Source organism: Rasamsonia byssochlamydoides (assembly GCF_041956645.1).
Source record: "Rasamsonia byssochlamydoides strain NRRL 3658 unplaced genomic scaffold VTN77scaffold_19, whole genome shotgun sequence".
Taxonomy (NCBI): Eukaryota; Fungi; Ascomycota; class Eurotiomycetes; order Eurotiales; family Trichocomaceae; genus Rasamsonia; species Rasamsonia byssochlamydoides.
In genome coordinates this window covers 237,703-255,059 of record NW_027192402.1, presented here as the reverse complement: position 1 = coordinate 255,059, position 17,357 = coordinate 237,703, and the positions used below count along the sequence as shown (strand labels likewise).

At 49.9% G+C, this 17,357-nt stretch overlaps 4 protein-coding genes across 4 annotated transcripts; 1 reads left to right on the top strand and 3 right to left on the bottom strand.

The window, feature by feature from the left end:
- Nucleotides 1-1,646: 1,646 nt before the first annotated feature.
- Nucleotides 1,647-2,411, top strand: VTN77DRAFT_2523 (uncharacterized protein; the record flags this gene model as incomplete). Its single annotated transcript, XM_069418372.1, has 1 exon — nucleotides 1,647-2,411. The coding sequence occupies one exon, from the start codon at nucleotides 1,647-1,649 to the stop codon at nucleotides 2,409-2,411; it is 765 nt and encodes a 254-aa protein (XP_069279149.1).
- A 2,297-nt stretch (nucleotides 2,412-4,708) lies between these two features.
- VTN77DRAFT_2522 (uncharacterized protein) lies at nucleotides 4,709-8,383 on the bottom strand (the record flags this gene model as incomplete). Its single annotated transcript, XM_069418371.1, has 7 exons — nucleotides 4,709-4,925; nucleotides 4,999-5,518; nucleotides 5,587-5,789; nucleotides 5,851-5,931; nucleotides 5,988-7,469; nucleotides 7,574-7,686; nucleotides 7,754-8,383. The coding sequence occupies 7 exons, from the start codon at nucleotides 8,381-8,383 to the stop codon at nucleotides 4,709-4,711; spliced, it is 3,246 nt and encodes a 1,081-aa protein (XP_069279148.1).
- A 1,925-nt stretch (nucleotides 8,384-10,308) lies between these two features.
- On the bottom strand, nucleotides 10,309-10,839 carry VTN77DRAFT_2521 (uncharacterized protein; the record flags this gene model as incomplete). Its single annotated transcript, XM_069418370.1, has 2 exons — nucleotides 10,309-10,461; nucleotides 10,534-10,839. The coding sequence occupies 2 exons, from the start codon at nucleotides 10,837-10,839 to the stop codon at nucleotides 10,309-10,311; spliced, it is 459 nt and encodes a 152-aa protein (XP_069279147.1).
- A 508-nt stretch (nucleotides 10,840-11,347) lies between these two features.
- Nucleotides 11,348-11,820, bottom strand: VTN77DRAFT_2520 (uncharacterized protein; the record flags this gene model as incomplete). Its single annotated transcript, XM_069418369.1, has 5 exons — nucleotides 11,348-11,396; nucleotides 11,467-11,548; nucleotides 11,629-11,669; nucleotides 11,716-11,722; nucleotides 11,790-11,820. The coding sequence occupies 5 exons, from the start codon at nucleotides 11,818-11,820 to the stop codon at nucleotides 11,348-11,350; spliced, it is 210 nt and encodes a 69-aa protein (XP_069279146.1).
- Between the last annotated feature and the right edge of the window lie 5,537 nt (nucleotides 11,821-17,357).

Here is a 17,357-nt window from a genome sequence, read left to right as displayed (position 1 = left end):
AGTATGTGCGGGGAAAGATTGTAATAATAATAATAATAATAATAATAATAACAATAATAGCAACAAGGCCCACGAGGCTGGTGAGGGTGGCGACGGAATGCCGGGGCGATTGCGTTGTCCCAGCACCCGTCTGGGGCTGACACTCTAGTAGATTCACTCTCGTTTCCGGTCTGTAAAAGGAGTATAATGTCAGCAATCGGTTAGTTTCTCGACTGTTGTTGTTGCTATTTGGGAGTAAACAAGCTGAACCGTGGTCGGGTAGATCTGGCGGCTCTTAGCCGGTGGGTCGGAACCAGATGCTAGTATTAATAGTAGCGGTGAGAGTCGACAACGATCATAAGAATGGAATAAGGTACAGAATCATAAAAGAAAAGTCGTCACGGTCGTTACGGTCGTCAGATGATGAATATACAGAAAGCAGATAGATGGGGAAGAGGCTGGGAATGAGAAAAACATTCATACCTAACTCGAGGTTGATGAGGTTGGTTGAGTTGGCAGCTGAGTTGGAAGACGGGAGGCTGGGACCACGTGCCCAGGTTGTTGCCTCAGGCGGGAAGTAAGGTCAGTAGGATTGTCGAGGACGCTCGAGTCTCAGCAATATTTTGGAGATTCGGCGAAAGTTGTTTATTATTTAACAAGGGAGATATGGGTGCCCCTCTATGATAGATACAGATCAGTATGTATTTAGTATAACAAAAGGGATGAAAGAGGGATAGGCTTAACCGTTATGAATTATACGCCTTTAATAACTATCTTGCCCTAGCAAGGATAGTAAGACCAAGCCGTACTAACAAATAATACTTTGAACTGGTTCATGATCATGGTCGATATTAGCTTTGTTATTAATTCTTGACAGAAAAAGATCAGATAGGTAGAACAGCAAAGACTTGAGGTCATTTATTATTAATAACTTATTGCTTGCCTTATAAACAATAGGCATCATATAAGTAATATCATAGTTAAATTGGAAGGGGGTTTTGCTTTAATTTGTTCGCAATAGTGACCAAGTATCAAGGGCGGGAGTCATAAAGGGCTCATCTTGGCTTCATCCATAAGGACTAATTAATTACTAGACCCCAGCACAGCGTTGAGGTGCAAGCCCATCGCTGGGGCAATATTTCGGAGATGAGCATTGTAATTACAGCAATATAGTGGATATCACTCAGTTCAGAAAGCGTGACAAGTAAAAAAAATGAATAAAAGATAGACCGAGATAAACCGAAAACACAGATACAGATATAAGCAATCAATGACCAAAAATCTCATTATCAATCCGAAGCCAATTGATTATCATCCAAACATACCATATCATTATCATCACAGAATTGTCATGATCATAAACAGGATGCGAGCGAGATTAACACAGAAACAGAACAGAGACACATACAATGGCTGAAGTGAAGACAAACAGAATAGATCACTGCCCTCTTTAGAAGCTCTCGAGCAGCGCAGAAAAGCTCAGTACAGTCATTCCTCATCTTACCCAAAAGACGATTGATTGATCGACTCACTCATGATACCCACGGATTCTTCCTCTCCGGCGGCCGCGTCAGCCTCGCCAATCGATCACTCACTCTGCTCTGAACCCACAAGGGCAGACTGCGCAGCTGCCACAACAGCAATCCGAGGGATCCTGGGAGACAGACATGGCCACTCTCACCGGTCAGCACCTGATCGACCAGCGCTTCAGCGACCGTCTCTGGTGCCAACAGCGGGTTGAAGGAGGTGTCGTCGGGCCTGAGATCGCGGGTCATAAACGTCTTGGCGAACCCCTGCGTAACGAGCACCGTCCGCACGCGGGGCGCTCCGTACCGCGTCACCAGCTCTGTGGCGAGACCCTCGTGGAAGGAAATGGCGGCCGCTTTGCTGGCAGAGTAGCCGACCATGTTGGCGGGGGTCACCAACCCCGCCATCGAGGCAACCGTCACCACCATGCCGTGGTTGCGCGATATCATAGCGGGCAGAAACTCGCGCGCCAGCCGGTAGTGCGACAGCGTGTTGACCTCGAAGGTCAGCCGGGTCTCGGCCTCGGTGCCCTCCAACATCGGGTGGGCTTGCAGGATGCCCGCGTTGTTGATCAGCACCGTGAGCTCAGCGCCCAGGTCCGATCGAATCTGGGAGGCGGCGGCTGCGACGGCCTCGGAGTTGGTAATGTCGCATTGGTAGAAGCGGGTTCCGTCCGGCAGATCATATCGCGGTTCCTGGATGTCGAGGATGGCGATCTTTGGTTTGACTCGTGCTGCCAGCAGGAGCACGATATGCTTGCCGATGCCATCGCTGCCACCCGTCACGACAATGACTTCGCGCGGCCAGTCATACCGGTCCGAAACGCCGTTGTTGATGGCTCGCCGACTCAACCACGCATTGAAGACGCGGAGCAACCCAGGACGAGCAAAACCCGCAGCGCCTGAAGGGTTGCAGGACGCTGCCGGCCAAGGTATTGACCTGAAGGGACGTACTGGACCAGCAGCAGCGATATCAGGGTCTTCCCAGGATCCAGAAGCGTGCTCTTCATGAAGGCACCAACAAGATCAGCGGTGAAGCCTGGAGGGCTCACATATTAGTAAATATTAGTAAATGATGTAATAAAGGAAAAAAAGAGATCGCAAGGTATAACAGACCTTCCCGCGGCAGCCAGCCCCTACGCGATGTCGACATAATGATATGACCGTATCAGAATCAGAGTTCAACTCATCAGAAGGCGGTCATTGAAACCATAACCAAAAGCAAATTAACACTTGCAATGATTTTCAAGGACAGAAAAATTTCTGATTAGAAGAACGAGAGAATACGGACAATGTAACAGAACACCGAGAATCTCCAGCCTATCAGGCAGTTACAGTAGTACCTACTAGTTCCTTAGCTGACGATCCGAGGGGACTAGTCAATCACCACAATTATAATGGACGATCATATTCACCGCATTCCTCAGGTCCTGCAGGGATGTCGAGGAAGTTTCCATTTCATTTCATGGCAGTGATACATACAATAAATACACCAGCTTCACCTCACTATTACTGGGAATTAATTACTGCTTAATAATAATTATTAATACGCACCATTAATGCATTATTGCAAGATCCCTGCACATATGCCACATCGTGACTCGTCAGCAGCACACCCATGGGCCGATGACCATTGACCAGTTAGTTGGACCAAAAATTGCGGACTTGGAAGGGAGCTGAGAGAGCTGGAACTGGCCGCCAAGACAATGGAAAGAGAAGTGCGGGGGAAAACTAATCAGGGTCACAAACCGATGGGGATGGTCCTTGTTGCAGAGTCCAGAACACACCTGATGGCTGTGCTTCAGAGAACTATTAAATAATCCTTGTACAGAGTACATACATAGTACTTAGCAAGCCTGTTCTTGCCGACTAATAGAGCACTTGTCCAGGAGCAGAATCACATAGTTGAGTTCTCACCCCCCTGCTGCCCAAATAATTGATAAGATCCAAACCTTACTAGGTTAGTTGATCATCACACTTATCTGATCATCCCTGCGGATTAGATATCCCTCGGTCTCACGTGTTCCTGAGCCCGGAGCTGGAGTCCAGCATAGCCGACACCCAACCTGAAATCAATGCTACTGCAGAGTATAGACCAGATACATTTAGATACGGTGAGGTAAATACAAGGAAAGATTCACGAACAACTAGATCTACATTGACATCGTCAAAGAACATGCTGCATACGGATCGGACAAGCCATACCCACTGCACCAACTCCAGCGCTGTAGTTCATCAATAAACTAACCAGCCCTCTCCTCTATATATGTATTGCGAATTCAACGCCAAGTCTAACCCGACTCCATCTTCCGGGTTTCCATTTTCGGTGATCGCTGGGAAATGGTCCAAAAGAAAAGACATCGAGACCACCAGATTGCCTTCCTCCCGTGAAAATGCATAGAGCAAGCCGACCCAGGGCCAAACAACCCGAAAGGGGAAAAAAAAGGAAACAAAAGATATATGTATATATGGCGGTAAAACAAAACAAATCAAGAAGAAAAGCCATTAAACAAGAGAAAACAAGGCCCTTCCAAGGTCGGGTTAGATCATCGACAAGCAGAAAGCCGCCCAGATGTCGCCACTCCTGAGGAGTATGTGTGAAGGGAAAAACAGGATCACAAAAACAGCATGAGAACCAATCCTAAATCAAAAGACCAAGTGGTGACCGCCATGCAAGGGGCTTCGATCACAGAAGAAAGCAAGCAGATAACCTCCATGCAATGGAAATTTGAAAACGTCGTCGCTTTGCAGGCGAGGAAGGTCAAGGTCGCCACTCTCGTGAATCAATGGCTGCCCAACAGGAGCAGGGGGATGACAGAAAGACCGACAAGAAGGCAAACACATATACATGCTCGAAATCAAGTATGAAGCAAGCTTGCTGTCAGGGGTCACGCAATTAAAGTCAGCGACCAGACACGCAGCAAGACATCACACTGACAGTCAGGGCGGCAAATACGTTGCTAGGGGAAAACAGCAAAAGACACTGAACCACCTCCCTCTCCCCAGAATTCCGAGAAACGCCAATGGATCACAGAAAACCACCATACCACGGGAATGCAATGTCAAATGCCCGAAGGAAACCTCCCTCTCCGAAGCAACACTCATGGGATCATACCAGGGTCTCAAAAGACCCAATACACTGGTCCTTTCGATAGGACGAACATGAAACCAAACCAAAATTTCGTTAACCGTAGCGCTGTAGGTCAGTCGGAAAGGTTCACATTGGGTGATTCACCGAAGATCTTACGATAGATCTCGGTCAAAATTTCGGCATCGGCACGCAGGCTGGGGGAGATGTTCTTGCTCTTCAGCAGGAAATTGATTGTGCGCTGAAGAAGTCGCCGCAGCTCATTGCGGTCCACCAGCTCCGAGAGACTGGACATGTATGTTGCCGACAAGACCAACATGTTGCCAAATTGTCTAACCAGCGCAAGTATCTTGTCAGGAAAAATGCCACAAAACGGAAACAGAAAAGAGTCAGTATACTACTTACGCGTGAGCAGTCCCAAAAATATTGGTCACGATGAGCCGACCTTTGATCCCGTCAAATGCCTCGGTACTCTGGATGGCGGATTCAATGCAAATCCTGCACCACCGTTGCAGCTTGACATGCAGGTCTTTGAACGCAACCCCAGGCCAAATGTCGGCCGGATTGGGCCGGCCGGAGGTACCCATGTCACTGGACCATCGTGCCATGCTCGTTGCTTGTTGGCTATGAGCCATGGACGGAGACACCTGCTGGGACTTGGAACCCGAGGGGCCGGTATAAGAAGGAGAATCCGCCGCGGTCGTCGACTGCGGACTCATATAGTGGAGTACATAATAGAGAACCGGCCGGTGAATGATGTAACGGGCGCCATAATACTTGGCGCGCATTCGAGCCGTGTTGATGTCGCTGGAGGGAGGATCTCGATCATCCCATTTCATGACATCTGGCAGACTCTTCCTCCAGAATTCGAGATTCATGCTGAGCACTTCCAGCACATTGAAAGACCACCGTCTCTGACCCGTCTCTGTGACCCCCAAAGAGAAATGCAATGTTAGCAACTTTCGTTCAATAGATCTGCAGGTACATGCTTACTTTCAGCTTTGTACAGATCTGTATGAACCCGGTTCAAGACCTTTCGAAGATGGATCTGGGCAGAATAGAAGAACATCATCATCGTATTGGGTGCGCGGATCTCGTTGGGAAGCGACAGCGTAAAGACACCTTTGGGTAAGGCGATCCGGCCTTCAGAGCGAGAGATGCCACTAGCAGGGAGGTCCAACTCCGCAAGGATGTCACTGAAAGGAAGAAGCCCATCAGCATCGCTCTCTCGAGATGATAGTAGTATGGTTAATTTACCTTTCCAGCTGTAGACAGGTCCAATAGGCAAAATCGCAGAGATCCTTCATTGGGCCATCTTGCATCTTCTCATACCGTTTCCTAGAAAAAAAAAAGATTAATGACACGGATCAAAGATGAGAGCAGGCAGAACTCACGATCTTACTAGCACTTGACAAGCCCTCGATGCTTGGGAAATCCAGCCGTGGCTTTGGAATGGATGGGCAAGTTGGCCGGCATAGAGACCGGCCAAGAGAGCAGCCTGAACGTGATAGAGGCCATTTCCGCCTTGAAGGTTTCCCAGAATGTCGGTAGCATAAGCATAGTATGCCAATCCCGGGATCACATCCATATTTTTGGGATGTGCAAATTCCGAATCCTGGCCAACCGCAAAGGCCGAGCGAGCTCTTCGGGCCTCGCCTCCGTCCGGGGATGGGAAGGAATGGTTTGTGGGGGAACAAAAGGCACCGGAGGACTCTGGAGAGAGAACACTCTGAAGACCAGATGTCGGGACATGGGGATCCTTGACAGGGCCCGGGAGAGGTCGGTCTCTCCACTCGCAAATCGCGCCCAAGGCCAGGACCAACAGAATAATGGCATTTTCGATAGACCTCTCAATCCGACGAGGTACATTGCGTTCTGGGTTGGAGCCTGGAGAACGGGTCGTGTCATATCCTCCAAGATGGAGCGCCTCCGAAGAACGCTTCCGCTTGGCGCCTCGCGGGGGCTCTCCAGGGTTGCCAGGCATATACGGGCCCACCATAGGCTTCTTTTGCGGGCTGTAGATCTTGATGAATCGCTCAATCTTCCGTTTGAGATTGTTCTCATCCAGAAACGGGTGGAGAATATGGATGTGTTGCATATAACTCTGGTGGAGACGCCGTACTACCTCAGGTTCCGTATTCAACTGTCCCGTTTCATCCAAGCCACCTACATGATCTCGGGGTCGGTGAGACGTGGTGGTAGGCAGCCCGGTGCCCCAGGGCCCATTCGGAGATGCCCCTTGGGTGTGGTAGTCCTCTTCCCAGTTGGGACTGGAAGAGTTAGTGGTTGATGGACTGCTGGCGGTGCCTTGCTCGTAGTCACTCCGGTCATCTCCTTCACCACGTCCATACACTCGAATGAGGCCGCGTTCCTCTTCCAGCTTCATCACGTAATCTTCGTCGATCTCTTTTGGAGCCAACAGCCGACGGATAGAAGGCCACAACAGCAGCTTGTGAGCAGCAGTGGTGTGTTCCACTGGGATCGAAAGCTCCCCGTCATCCTCCTCAATTTTGATATCCTCGGACACATCCCCTCCTCCCACCTCGATCTTTTGAGCCGCCGGCAGGGCGGTGGGAGTGGCGCTGTCGTCCTTGATTTCAGATTGACCGGGTGTCCCCTGGGACTCGATGTTGGTGACTGAGCGCTCTACAGATGACTCGTGACTCGGCGGCACCTTCGGAATCGGTGTGTCCTTGGCGGGGGTATCCGACGCGGTCGCCGATGCGGCCGGAGACACCCCCTGTTGACTGAGTAATTTTGTGATCTGAGCCAAGTGTTCCGCCTGCATCTGGTTCATTCGCTCTTCGAGTTGCTGCATCATTCGGTCCTCGAGTTGTTGCAACTTGTCTAGAACCAGTTGCGTCGCCTTTTCTTGTCTGGGAAGAACAAATTGTCAATACACGCGAAACCCATAGATCCGTAATCTATGGGATGAAACCATCCACACTATCGCCCAAGAGAAGAGGAGTCCAGAACTTACTTGTGTGGAGGGACCTCCTTGTAGATACAAACCAGACCGTTTTCTTTGCAGTGACTGCATGCCGGACGGCCCTCGTCACACTTGGCTTTTCGGGATCGACATTGATCACAGGCCTTTTTCCCGCGAAGACCGAGTCAGACCATTAACCTTGTTATCCAAAGATATAGGGAGTTGGCTCACCTGTTGGGCTCTCGCGGCCTTCCGCTGGCGACCAAACATTTGGCTGTGATAGTAGCTCGAGTCATAGGGCCCTGTCGCCGCGGGCATGTGAGAGACGTTCGGAACATACTGTCCGGAAGGAGGTGGTGGCTCGCCATTATTTGGGGCGGCTTCATGCGGGGGATATGCCATTCGCGGCCGGTAGTCGCCTGGGGCAGACTGCGGAACAGGTTCGTTCGGAGGAGCGCCATTCATGTGCCGATATGGAGGATGTTGGGGATGACCGTCCGGAGGCGAGTGAGTCGGGGCTGGAGCTGGCAGACTGTTGGGCCGAGCGTAAGGGGGAACGTCCGGAGGTAATTGGGGTAGCTCCCGATTCGGGTGAGGGGGGGGGTAACTGTGCGGAGGAATGGGCGGTTGCGCGGGCGTCGAGCGGCGCTGCTCCGGATTGCCATTGTCAAATGGCGCAGGATATGGACGCCAGGACTGCTCATATAGAGCGTGAGAAGACGGCAGGGCATGGGGACCTTCCGCCGGGGGAGGCATTCGCTGGACCGAAGAAGGCGCAGACGGAGGGGGGTGGTGAGGAGGAGGATGAGCCCCGTAGGCCGGGAGCGGCTTGGGCTTGTCGTCGGTCGCAATCACTTCCATCGTTATAAGAATAACAATGGTTGTTGTTGTCTCACAGCGATCGCGGCCATCTGCCTCTGCTCCCAAGAAAAGCTGCTACCGGTGCAGTCGAGAATGGGGTCCCTCTTCCAATTCCAAGAGAAGCTCCAGTTCTTTTTCTCTTCACATCCACGACATGATCTGCAGTCCCACGAGACGCGCCGAGAGGGGCAGTAATCGTCTGGAGAGGCAAGAATCACGACAATAATGCGTTGGCGCAAGCGAAAAGCTGACTGCAGAGCTTGCGGGACCCGGGTACAACAAACGAACGAACAACCACCACGTCTTCTTTTGCGGGCAAGATTATTTGCTTCAAAATCTTCCGATATCTACAAAAAGCGGGAAGTTAGTCCTCTGGTCATCTATCCATGCGGTTCTCCACCAGTTCGCTGGGAGAGAAACCCAAGGAACCGTACCGGCCAAGGAGGGGGAAGAAAGTGGTGTGGCTTCCGCAGTTGTTTTACCCGCCGCGATTCCGTCGCGGGTTTGACACGGCAGTAGAAATCGGGGAAAAAAAAATAAAATAGAAGTGAACTGAATAAAATAGCAAATAATAAAAATAGAATAGTATGCCCGGTAGATAGAATTGACAGTGTGCTTCCTGGAGCCGCGTCTCGAATCGGGGAAGCAATTGGGTGGGAAGTAGAGTGGGAGGGAAAAGCAGCAATAAGGTGTACAGCAGTTGTCGTAGTCAGCCGGCAGGTCGGTGACGGCGCAGTATACAGCACAGAACAGAACAGAACACACAGATAGGTAGGTAGCCCGCCATAAGCCAATTACTTCAGTTTTGAGAGCGCAAAAGGCAAACAGACCGACCTTGTTTGACGGTCGGGAATCCACTAGCCTACGGCAATTAGTGCAGCTATAGCGCGTCTTTCCGCACGGTCCAGGCGGTCAACAGCCAGGGTAGACGACCAGGAAGATCCAAGGGTGCAAACTAAAGCAGTCACTGGCTGCTGCCACTTCTTTTCTGGCATTTCCCGATCCTTTCGGCAGCCAGGCCATCGGTTCAACACACAGCGAGAGTCGCACCTCGATCCCGGTGGGGAATGCAGAATTCAATTTCCCAGAGAAGCGGAGAGTCGCAGAGCAGACTCGAGGGGGAGGGGAAGGTATTACAGGAGGAGTATTACTCTGTACAAATCGGTTGGGCATGTAATAATTCAATACACAACTGCGGTAAACTTCTTATGTCATCTACTCCATTGTTGCTATTATTATTACTGGCTCATGGAGAGAAAAAAAAAAGTTTGTCTGCATTCCCATCTCTCTCATCCCTTATCTTTCCAGTCTACCACACACCCCCTCTCTCTTTCGCCCTCTCTGATCGGAGGAAGGGAGAAAAACAATCAAAACCAAGTCGATCTCGCACCATACCAGCTGTGAGCAGAGGCAAGGTCGTGACTCGTCCGCTGAGATGACAGATCGCTTTTGGCGGAGGGAGCGGGTGGAGCGGGCTACGGCCCAATAATGGCGCCAAGGACGCGCTGGGCTGCAGACACAGGTCAAGATCGGAGAGTCCTCAGACATCTGACTCTACAGAGGACACCGGACTGAAGCTTACAGTACAGCATAGAATAATAATAGTAATAATAATAATAATAATAATAATAATACCGATACCAATGACACGACAGTGCACTCACCACGCGCTGCCAGCAGCCAGCCTGCAAGCCTGCAACAAGTCGATCGGAAAACGCCACGGCTTTTACCAAACCAGGAGTGTGGGAACTGAAAAACAAAAGAGCGCGACGAGGCTCTAACTCTGCTCCAGACCGTCGATACCTTCTGGCTGCTGACTGGCTGCACGGGCACGGAACGAGGGACAGACTAGCAGAGGAAGAGGCCTGTCGCAATATTTCGACAAGTGGCCCCTCCCCTCCTTACCCCCCACCCAGCAGGCCCCGCTAAGGACGCTGCAGCCCGAAAGAGACGACTGTGATCCAAGCGGCAGTACCGGTGTCATGGTTACTACTGAGCCATTGAGCCACTATCTTCTCCCAAGAGTGCTTGGGTCCTGACGTGGGTCGACACGGCCGGATTGCAGCAGACCAGACAGACTTTTACAGTAATACGTACCCGTCTGCTGTGTACTCCGTACGTAGTACGTATGTACTCCGTACAGTACGTACTCCATCGGGGACATCCCTCCACAAGAAGATGCTGGAAAGGTCCAAAGGAGCAAGCACGTTGAGCAGCGGTTGGTGAACTACGCCAGCGTAGAGCTCTAGGTCGTACAGATCCATGCTAACTATCATTTTGGGACGACAGCCTGCCGTTGAGCGTTGGTGCTTGGTGCTTGGTGGCACAACCGAGCTTGACCCTGGTCGACCCTCCCTGTCAGGTGGCACCGAACTAGAACTGGGCCGGCACCAAACATTCATGCCTGAGACAGTCTGGGAAGCTGAAACGCTCACTGGATCGAACCAGAGGTTCATGCGGTCCGATTCTCGATAAATAATGTCTACCTAGGTATGCTATAATGCCAGTCAGGTCGCCATCGTCAAGTCGCCGTTAAGTCACACCATGCAGTGCGTAGGTGGCTGACTACCCCCAAAAGAGGAAATGGTCATTGTTGGTGCTCAAGGAGTGGGAAGTTAAATGAGGAGGGTAGGTAGGAATTGGAGTGTGGGAAATGCGGGTGTGGGATGCACTGGAGATCATCACAACGCTCATCACCCAGGATCACAGACTGGGGTGTCAGTGAGAGCCAACCCAGAGCCGTGGGAACGGGAGAAAGTAACGGTGGAGCGTGGAGGGATGGACAGGAGGCTGAGAGTCTGGGGAATTTATCCTGGACGAGTCAGTGTCAAGTTGTCAACTGCACTTCAACGTCTCCACGCCGCAAGTATGGAGTAAGCAGATGCTGCTGCAGCATAGAAGCTGTCGTGATGCGAGTCGAAGTGAAATTCGGATAGTAGCAGAGAGGACGGAGTACTTCGGGCATCAGCTTGTTTGCAGGTCCGGACGATCGTTTCCGTGGTGGGGGACAGGACTGGAGTCACGGGACAGGACGTCAGGATTCAAAACGTGTATCCCACGACGGTCACGACCACGCGGGACACAGTGCTGATCGTGCCTCGAGGCTGCCATAGGCGTAGGTTACCCCAGGCGCTGATTCAAACTTCAGCCTGGTTGTGTGCCTTACTAAGCAGACAACCTTCAGCATACTCCGTAACCTAGGTACGGAGAACATATCTTGGTAACTTCATAAATTAGGTACGTACCTTGTTCGATCCATGGTAGCAGCAGGAAGGGCCGTACCGCCCTGTCAAATTCCATGGATTCGGGACGGTGAGTACCTAACTCCATACAGTAGTACTTCTTGGTTGTCAGCATGCCAGCACATCGATCATTGACAGTCCGTCATCCCCGCTTAGTAACTAACCGTGCGTGACTTTGGACTTGAGGCAACTCATGCCGCCTACGCAGTACCTACATAAGGTTAATTAGTAGCATTGTTATTATTATCGCAGGGGAGAGTAGTAATAAATAGTCATGCTGGGGTATGCTCATCATGGCGCGAGTGGCGACATGGACGTCACAGATCGCAAACCACCTCCCGCCTAACTCTGTGACTGTATCCTGTACCCAATGTCGCGAGTACGACGCATAGCTTGCTTCGCAGGTTCCAAGTCCAAGTCCTCGTCCTACCAGCAGAAAGAAAAATTAATAATAATCTATGGAGTATTAAGATCGAGAACCATTGCGCGTGGAGTCGTGGACAGAAGTCACTGGACATCTGCCCTCAGTGACCACTGACCACTGACCACTGACCCGTCCCAGTTCCAGCTCACTGGATCACGCGTCTGACTCGTTTCTACCTAAACAATTTAACCAACCTGGTTACGTTACCATGGCCCTGGGCTTCCCGTCGCCTAGCGTAGGGCTCTTTCCGCCCCCAAATTCAAAAAACGGTCCGGACCGGCGCTTACCCGGCGTGTTTAGGACTTAGGTATTATTATTGTCATCTGCCTATCAAGCATGAATTCTTGTACCTAGGACTGCGATACTAACAGCAGCGATCATAATAGATAACTTACAACTACTCCGTACGTAGGTAGCACTCTGCCGCGACTTGCGACTCGCGGCGAAGGTTGTAGCAAGTGTGCGTAGGTACTGAGTAGGTACTAAGGCGTGATGTCAATTTTAACTTAGTCGAGGCCTCGCTCGACATGGTTGATGATTGGTTGGACAGGCCAATTATTTGGACCAGTCCAGCGCTTTGCCTATTAGGGTGCATTATCTCGGGAGGTTATTACGTAAGGGACATAAGGGTTCCTTCCTGAACCACGGAGTACTCTGTACACTACGTATTATCTCCCCGAACTTTTCCTGCTGCATAAAACCTCTCTAATTATTGTTGTGAGTAGTACGGAGTACTCTAGATGTAACAACGGCATTTTACCGAGTCAAATCCATGACTCCCACGTGTGTGAAACGTGCAGCCCATTTCTGGTCTCTTCGTGTTGCAAGTTGCAAGCTGCGAGTTGAAGCAACCGGTCCTGTGACAGCTGCTACCAGCATGTCTACCTAGTTAGGTAGGTGGTGCCGATGAGGTCCTCTCAGAGATCATCTTTATCAGATCATCACGTGCAGGTTCCAGCAGTTAGCTTGACTTGGGCAGGCCGCAGACCATCTGCGGAGCACGGAGGACTCTATCCTCCGTGCTCCGTACGTCTATGCCAGGTCCACAGTCCGCTGAGTATCGCATCACTGAAGCGGTCAGTTTCAGGACGATATCAGGTAATTCGACCTTACCTCTGGTATGCAACCCTCCTTGGTAGCCTATGATCGACGAAAAATTCCAGCAACAGGGCGAATCCATCACGGACCGTAGCCCTACGGAGTAAGAGACGATTTGTCATGGTATGATCGACGGTCAAGAAATAAGGTTCATACCTGCGACATTATTATTGTGCTGTCCTCCAGTCCTCGACTCCTCTGTACGGAGTAGTTGCGTATTTACTCCGTAATTAGTTGGTTGAGTGAAGGTACCTACGGAGACTCTGATGAGTCCGCGTCCGCCATGTCCGGGACGACCGCGGTCCGTGGCTGCCCCCCAGTGACACAACGATGCTTAACTTTGTCTCTCATTTGGTGACCTTACAACTTACTTGTACGGAGTAATAGAGTAGCTGTACGGAGTAGGGAGTAGATAACAATAATAATATAAAATCATAACAATCACTAAATAGATGGATGCTGATGACCAAATTGGTACTACGGAGCTTACTGACTGGTTGATCAGGTGAGCAATCTCGAAAAGGAAAGAGCTATCCAATCCAATCCCCATCGGCAAATTCATCGGAAAATACAGCTGAAACAGTATCTCCTACAGACATTCGATATTATTATTATTATTCAACGTAAGTAATAATAATGCACACCACCTAAAAGTGTGAAAGAATAATAATTCTTATGGTGCATAGAATAAATCCATGGATTCTAGAGTCCGTACGGAGTACTGCGTACCTCTCAGTTTCCGACTGGTATGGAGTACGGAGGTTAGTGGTTCTGCTGCCCACGTGGTGTCGCAGATCTCCATCCAGTCAACGCTAAAACGACTCCATCCCTACGGAGCATTTATCATGCCAGTGCGGTTATTATTAACATTAATAATATTAATTATTATCTAGAATTATGAGTCCAGTGGACTGTGGACCTGGTCAGTGGACCAGTGTATATTCTACCTGCATGTCACTGTCCAACGGTCGCAAAAACGGCGAAAAAAAAAAGCAATTATTATCAATGACGCCATCTGTGTTGTTGCATATGCCACGCATGATGCAGATCATCAGGCTGATAACTGTCGCAATGGTATCCATGGTCCATCTGAATCCCGACTGACTGGCTGGTCAAGAAGCCTTGCGAATGCCAACTGTAAGTAATTATAGCCGTGAGTCGTACCGGAACTGGCAGTGGCAGCATGGGTACCTAACCTACCTAACCGTCGTCGATCAGGGAATACCTCCTGTCTACTTCGTACTCCGTACCCGCTCGACAATCAATTATAGCAGGTATGATCGTCTGACTCATAATAGTGGGACAGCAAGTCATAGATCTCACAAGAAGAACTTCTCGTAAAATAATCACAATAATAACTCGTCAGATACTAAAACCATGAATGCTCAAGACTCATCACCAAGTTGGCCATAAGTATGGGGTATATCATTAATAATATTAATAATATTATTATCAGCAGCAATTACTACAGAGTATACCAATCCCAGTTCCATCTAGCGTACCGTGCTCTGTACGTCATTTTCTTATGACCTACGCACTGTACGGAGCAGGGAATACTCTGTACTTAGGTAGGTAAGTAAGGAGGAATGTGCATACATACATACGGTACCCCGTACTCCGTACAGACATTGATATGCAGCATGCCGTAATCATGCATGATCGCCCAGCTCTGTGGAATGCAGAGACAGGGGGGGCGGGGACAATCTGATCCTCATGGGTTAGATATCCTGCAGAGTCTCAAAATTATTTCCTGCTTTTCTTTTCAAGCTTTGGAGAATTGCATTCTGGGCATAAAAAAATTTTACGGAGTATATATGGAGTACTCCGTAGTTAAGGAAAATACATTCCCAAGGGAGTGGATCGTGGGATTGACTATTGAAACTCTAATACCATCCCTGGGTCGATCGCATCGTGGATATACGGAGTATGTGGACAAACGGACACCTATGTAAATAACGTATTTAGTAGGTAAGTAGGTAAGCTGGGTAGGTAGTAAGTGATTCTTATCTACCTGTCGGTGTCTTGGTTATTATATAATAATATACTCTGTAGGGATTCGATGTTCTAGATCACTTTGTCGGAGGATTTACAGGTAGGTAGATAATATTATATTTACAGGAATCCGGTTACGGACACTGACACTGAGTTGTACTGCATACTCCGTATAACTGGGTAATGTTCATTCCATACCTACTCAACAAACCTAAAATACGTACACTACGAATTGCATAATTCTAGATCCTACAAAATAAATATTCATTATTATGTGTTTTGACCTCCGCAAACCATCCGTCTGTCTGTCTGGGAGAATATACTCTCTCTCTATCTCCGTTTCATATTTCATGTTTTCTTTTTTCTTCCTTGGCCACCCCTACCCTCCTTGCCTCCGGCCCTCAAGATATGACAGATCACATTTAGAGTCCGAGCTCAGAGCGCGGCTGGTTTTAATTAGCACCGATCTCGCACGATCTCGCAGCCGGTGGCGCGCGGGACCAGTGCCACCCCGGTCGGTCTCTCTTCTAGCGAAGACGATGGAAAACCGGTATTTTAAACCAGCGAATAACGTGCAGAATATTATTACGTGCCCTGCAGCTACTCCCCCGGTTTTATTCGGTCAGGCATGGTAGGAGGTCTGTGTGTACGGAGTACTGTGTAGGTATCCAGGTGTGTGGTACTGGTTCTCCCTACTCCTCGGTTCTCTATACGGAGTACAGAGCACTCCGTACATTCGTATAGATCCATTAGAAGGCAAAAACAAACAACAGATCAACGAGTACTCCGTACAGGGTAAATGCCATGCCATGTGTGGTAGCTTCGTATCACTCGATGCCAGACTGCCAGGCAAGGGAAATAAGCTTGATGGAGAACCGCAAGGCCCGGCTAATGGACTGGTTAGCACAATATCCTCTGGAGGAGACGTTTCTGGAAGACTTCTCTCATAAAAACTTTCCGACTATCGGGAAATTATCATGATTATTAATAGCGAGTCTGGTTACGTTCACCGTGGAGTTACTGCAGTAATTATTCCATCGTCGAATGCTTCCTCTTTTGGTGGTGTGACAAAGTCAATCTTGCTTCGGCTTCGTCGCACAATGGCCGTGTGTCATGCCAGGGACGAGAACGGGATCTCCAGATAGATCTACGGAGAACTCTGTACCTTTTGGCAGGTGGATGATGGTCCGCAGGGTTGTTGCTGTTGAAGTGGTGAGTGACCAGTGACCACTGAGTGATCACTATCGTTCTCGTCTGGTTGACTGCGAACAGTATTCCGCAGATATGGATCACCTGCATTCTCGCCATGCGACTGTGATCGCCACCGCGGTCTCAGGTGATGATCTCGGAGCATTTCATCGACTGTATCAGCCTGTGTTGATGACCTCTAACAGCTGCACAGACACTAGACGATGACTACCCCTCCTGTCCCACCATCATCCCGTTGCAGGGAATTGACGCCACAGCCGTCGAGTTTGACTTTCAGTTTCTGGGGATGGGGTCGCACAGTTGATACCAGTTGATCCTTGATAGCTCACAAGCGTGGTATCGGAGCTAGCCCATCCACAACGGATGGTGGCATTTTCTCAGGACGATCACGTCGGACTTGGTGATCGCAGGCATCAGATTGGCTGCCTCGTTCTCCTTGGCAGACATGCTCCGTTCCTAACTTCGGCCCTGTCAAGCTTCAGCCTTCATCGCAACAACGAAATCATAATGGAAGGTGACCGCAATTCCAGGAGGATCGGCGGCATGGATGGTCAGACATGTATGAGGAGGGGTAGCGATGGAGCGGTCGAGATGCCGGCCTGGAAGCGCCACCATTCAGCCGAGCTCTGGTTGCGAGCCGTGACTATCAACTCGTATTCTGCATGATGGAAACTGAACCATGGTGTTTGCAGAAGGGCCACTGCAGATGATATCACGATGCCACCAACCTAAGCACCGGGCTACGGCGATAGCATGTCTCGAGCCGTCAACTTGAAGAATCGACCTTCCTCTTTACTTCCTGAGAGAGAATACTATTCTGGCTGCTTCCTTGCAGTAAATACTACTTTTGTCGATAGGTTTGACTAGTGCCAGGACCTGATTACGCATCTCGCTACGGTATCCGAAGACGGATACAACCAGTTGGACAGTCGAGTTCATGCACAAAGAACTCAACTAACTCAACTACTTTGGTAACCAACTTGACCGCCGAATACGCCTATATGCCTAC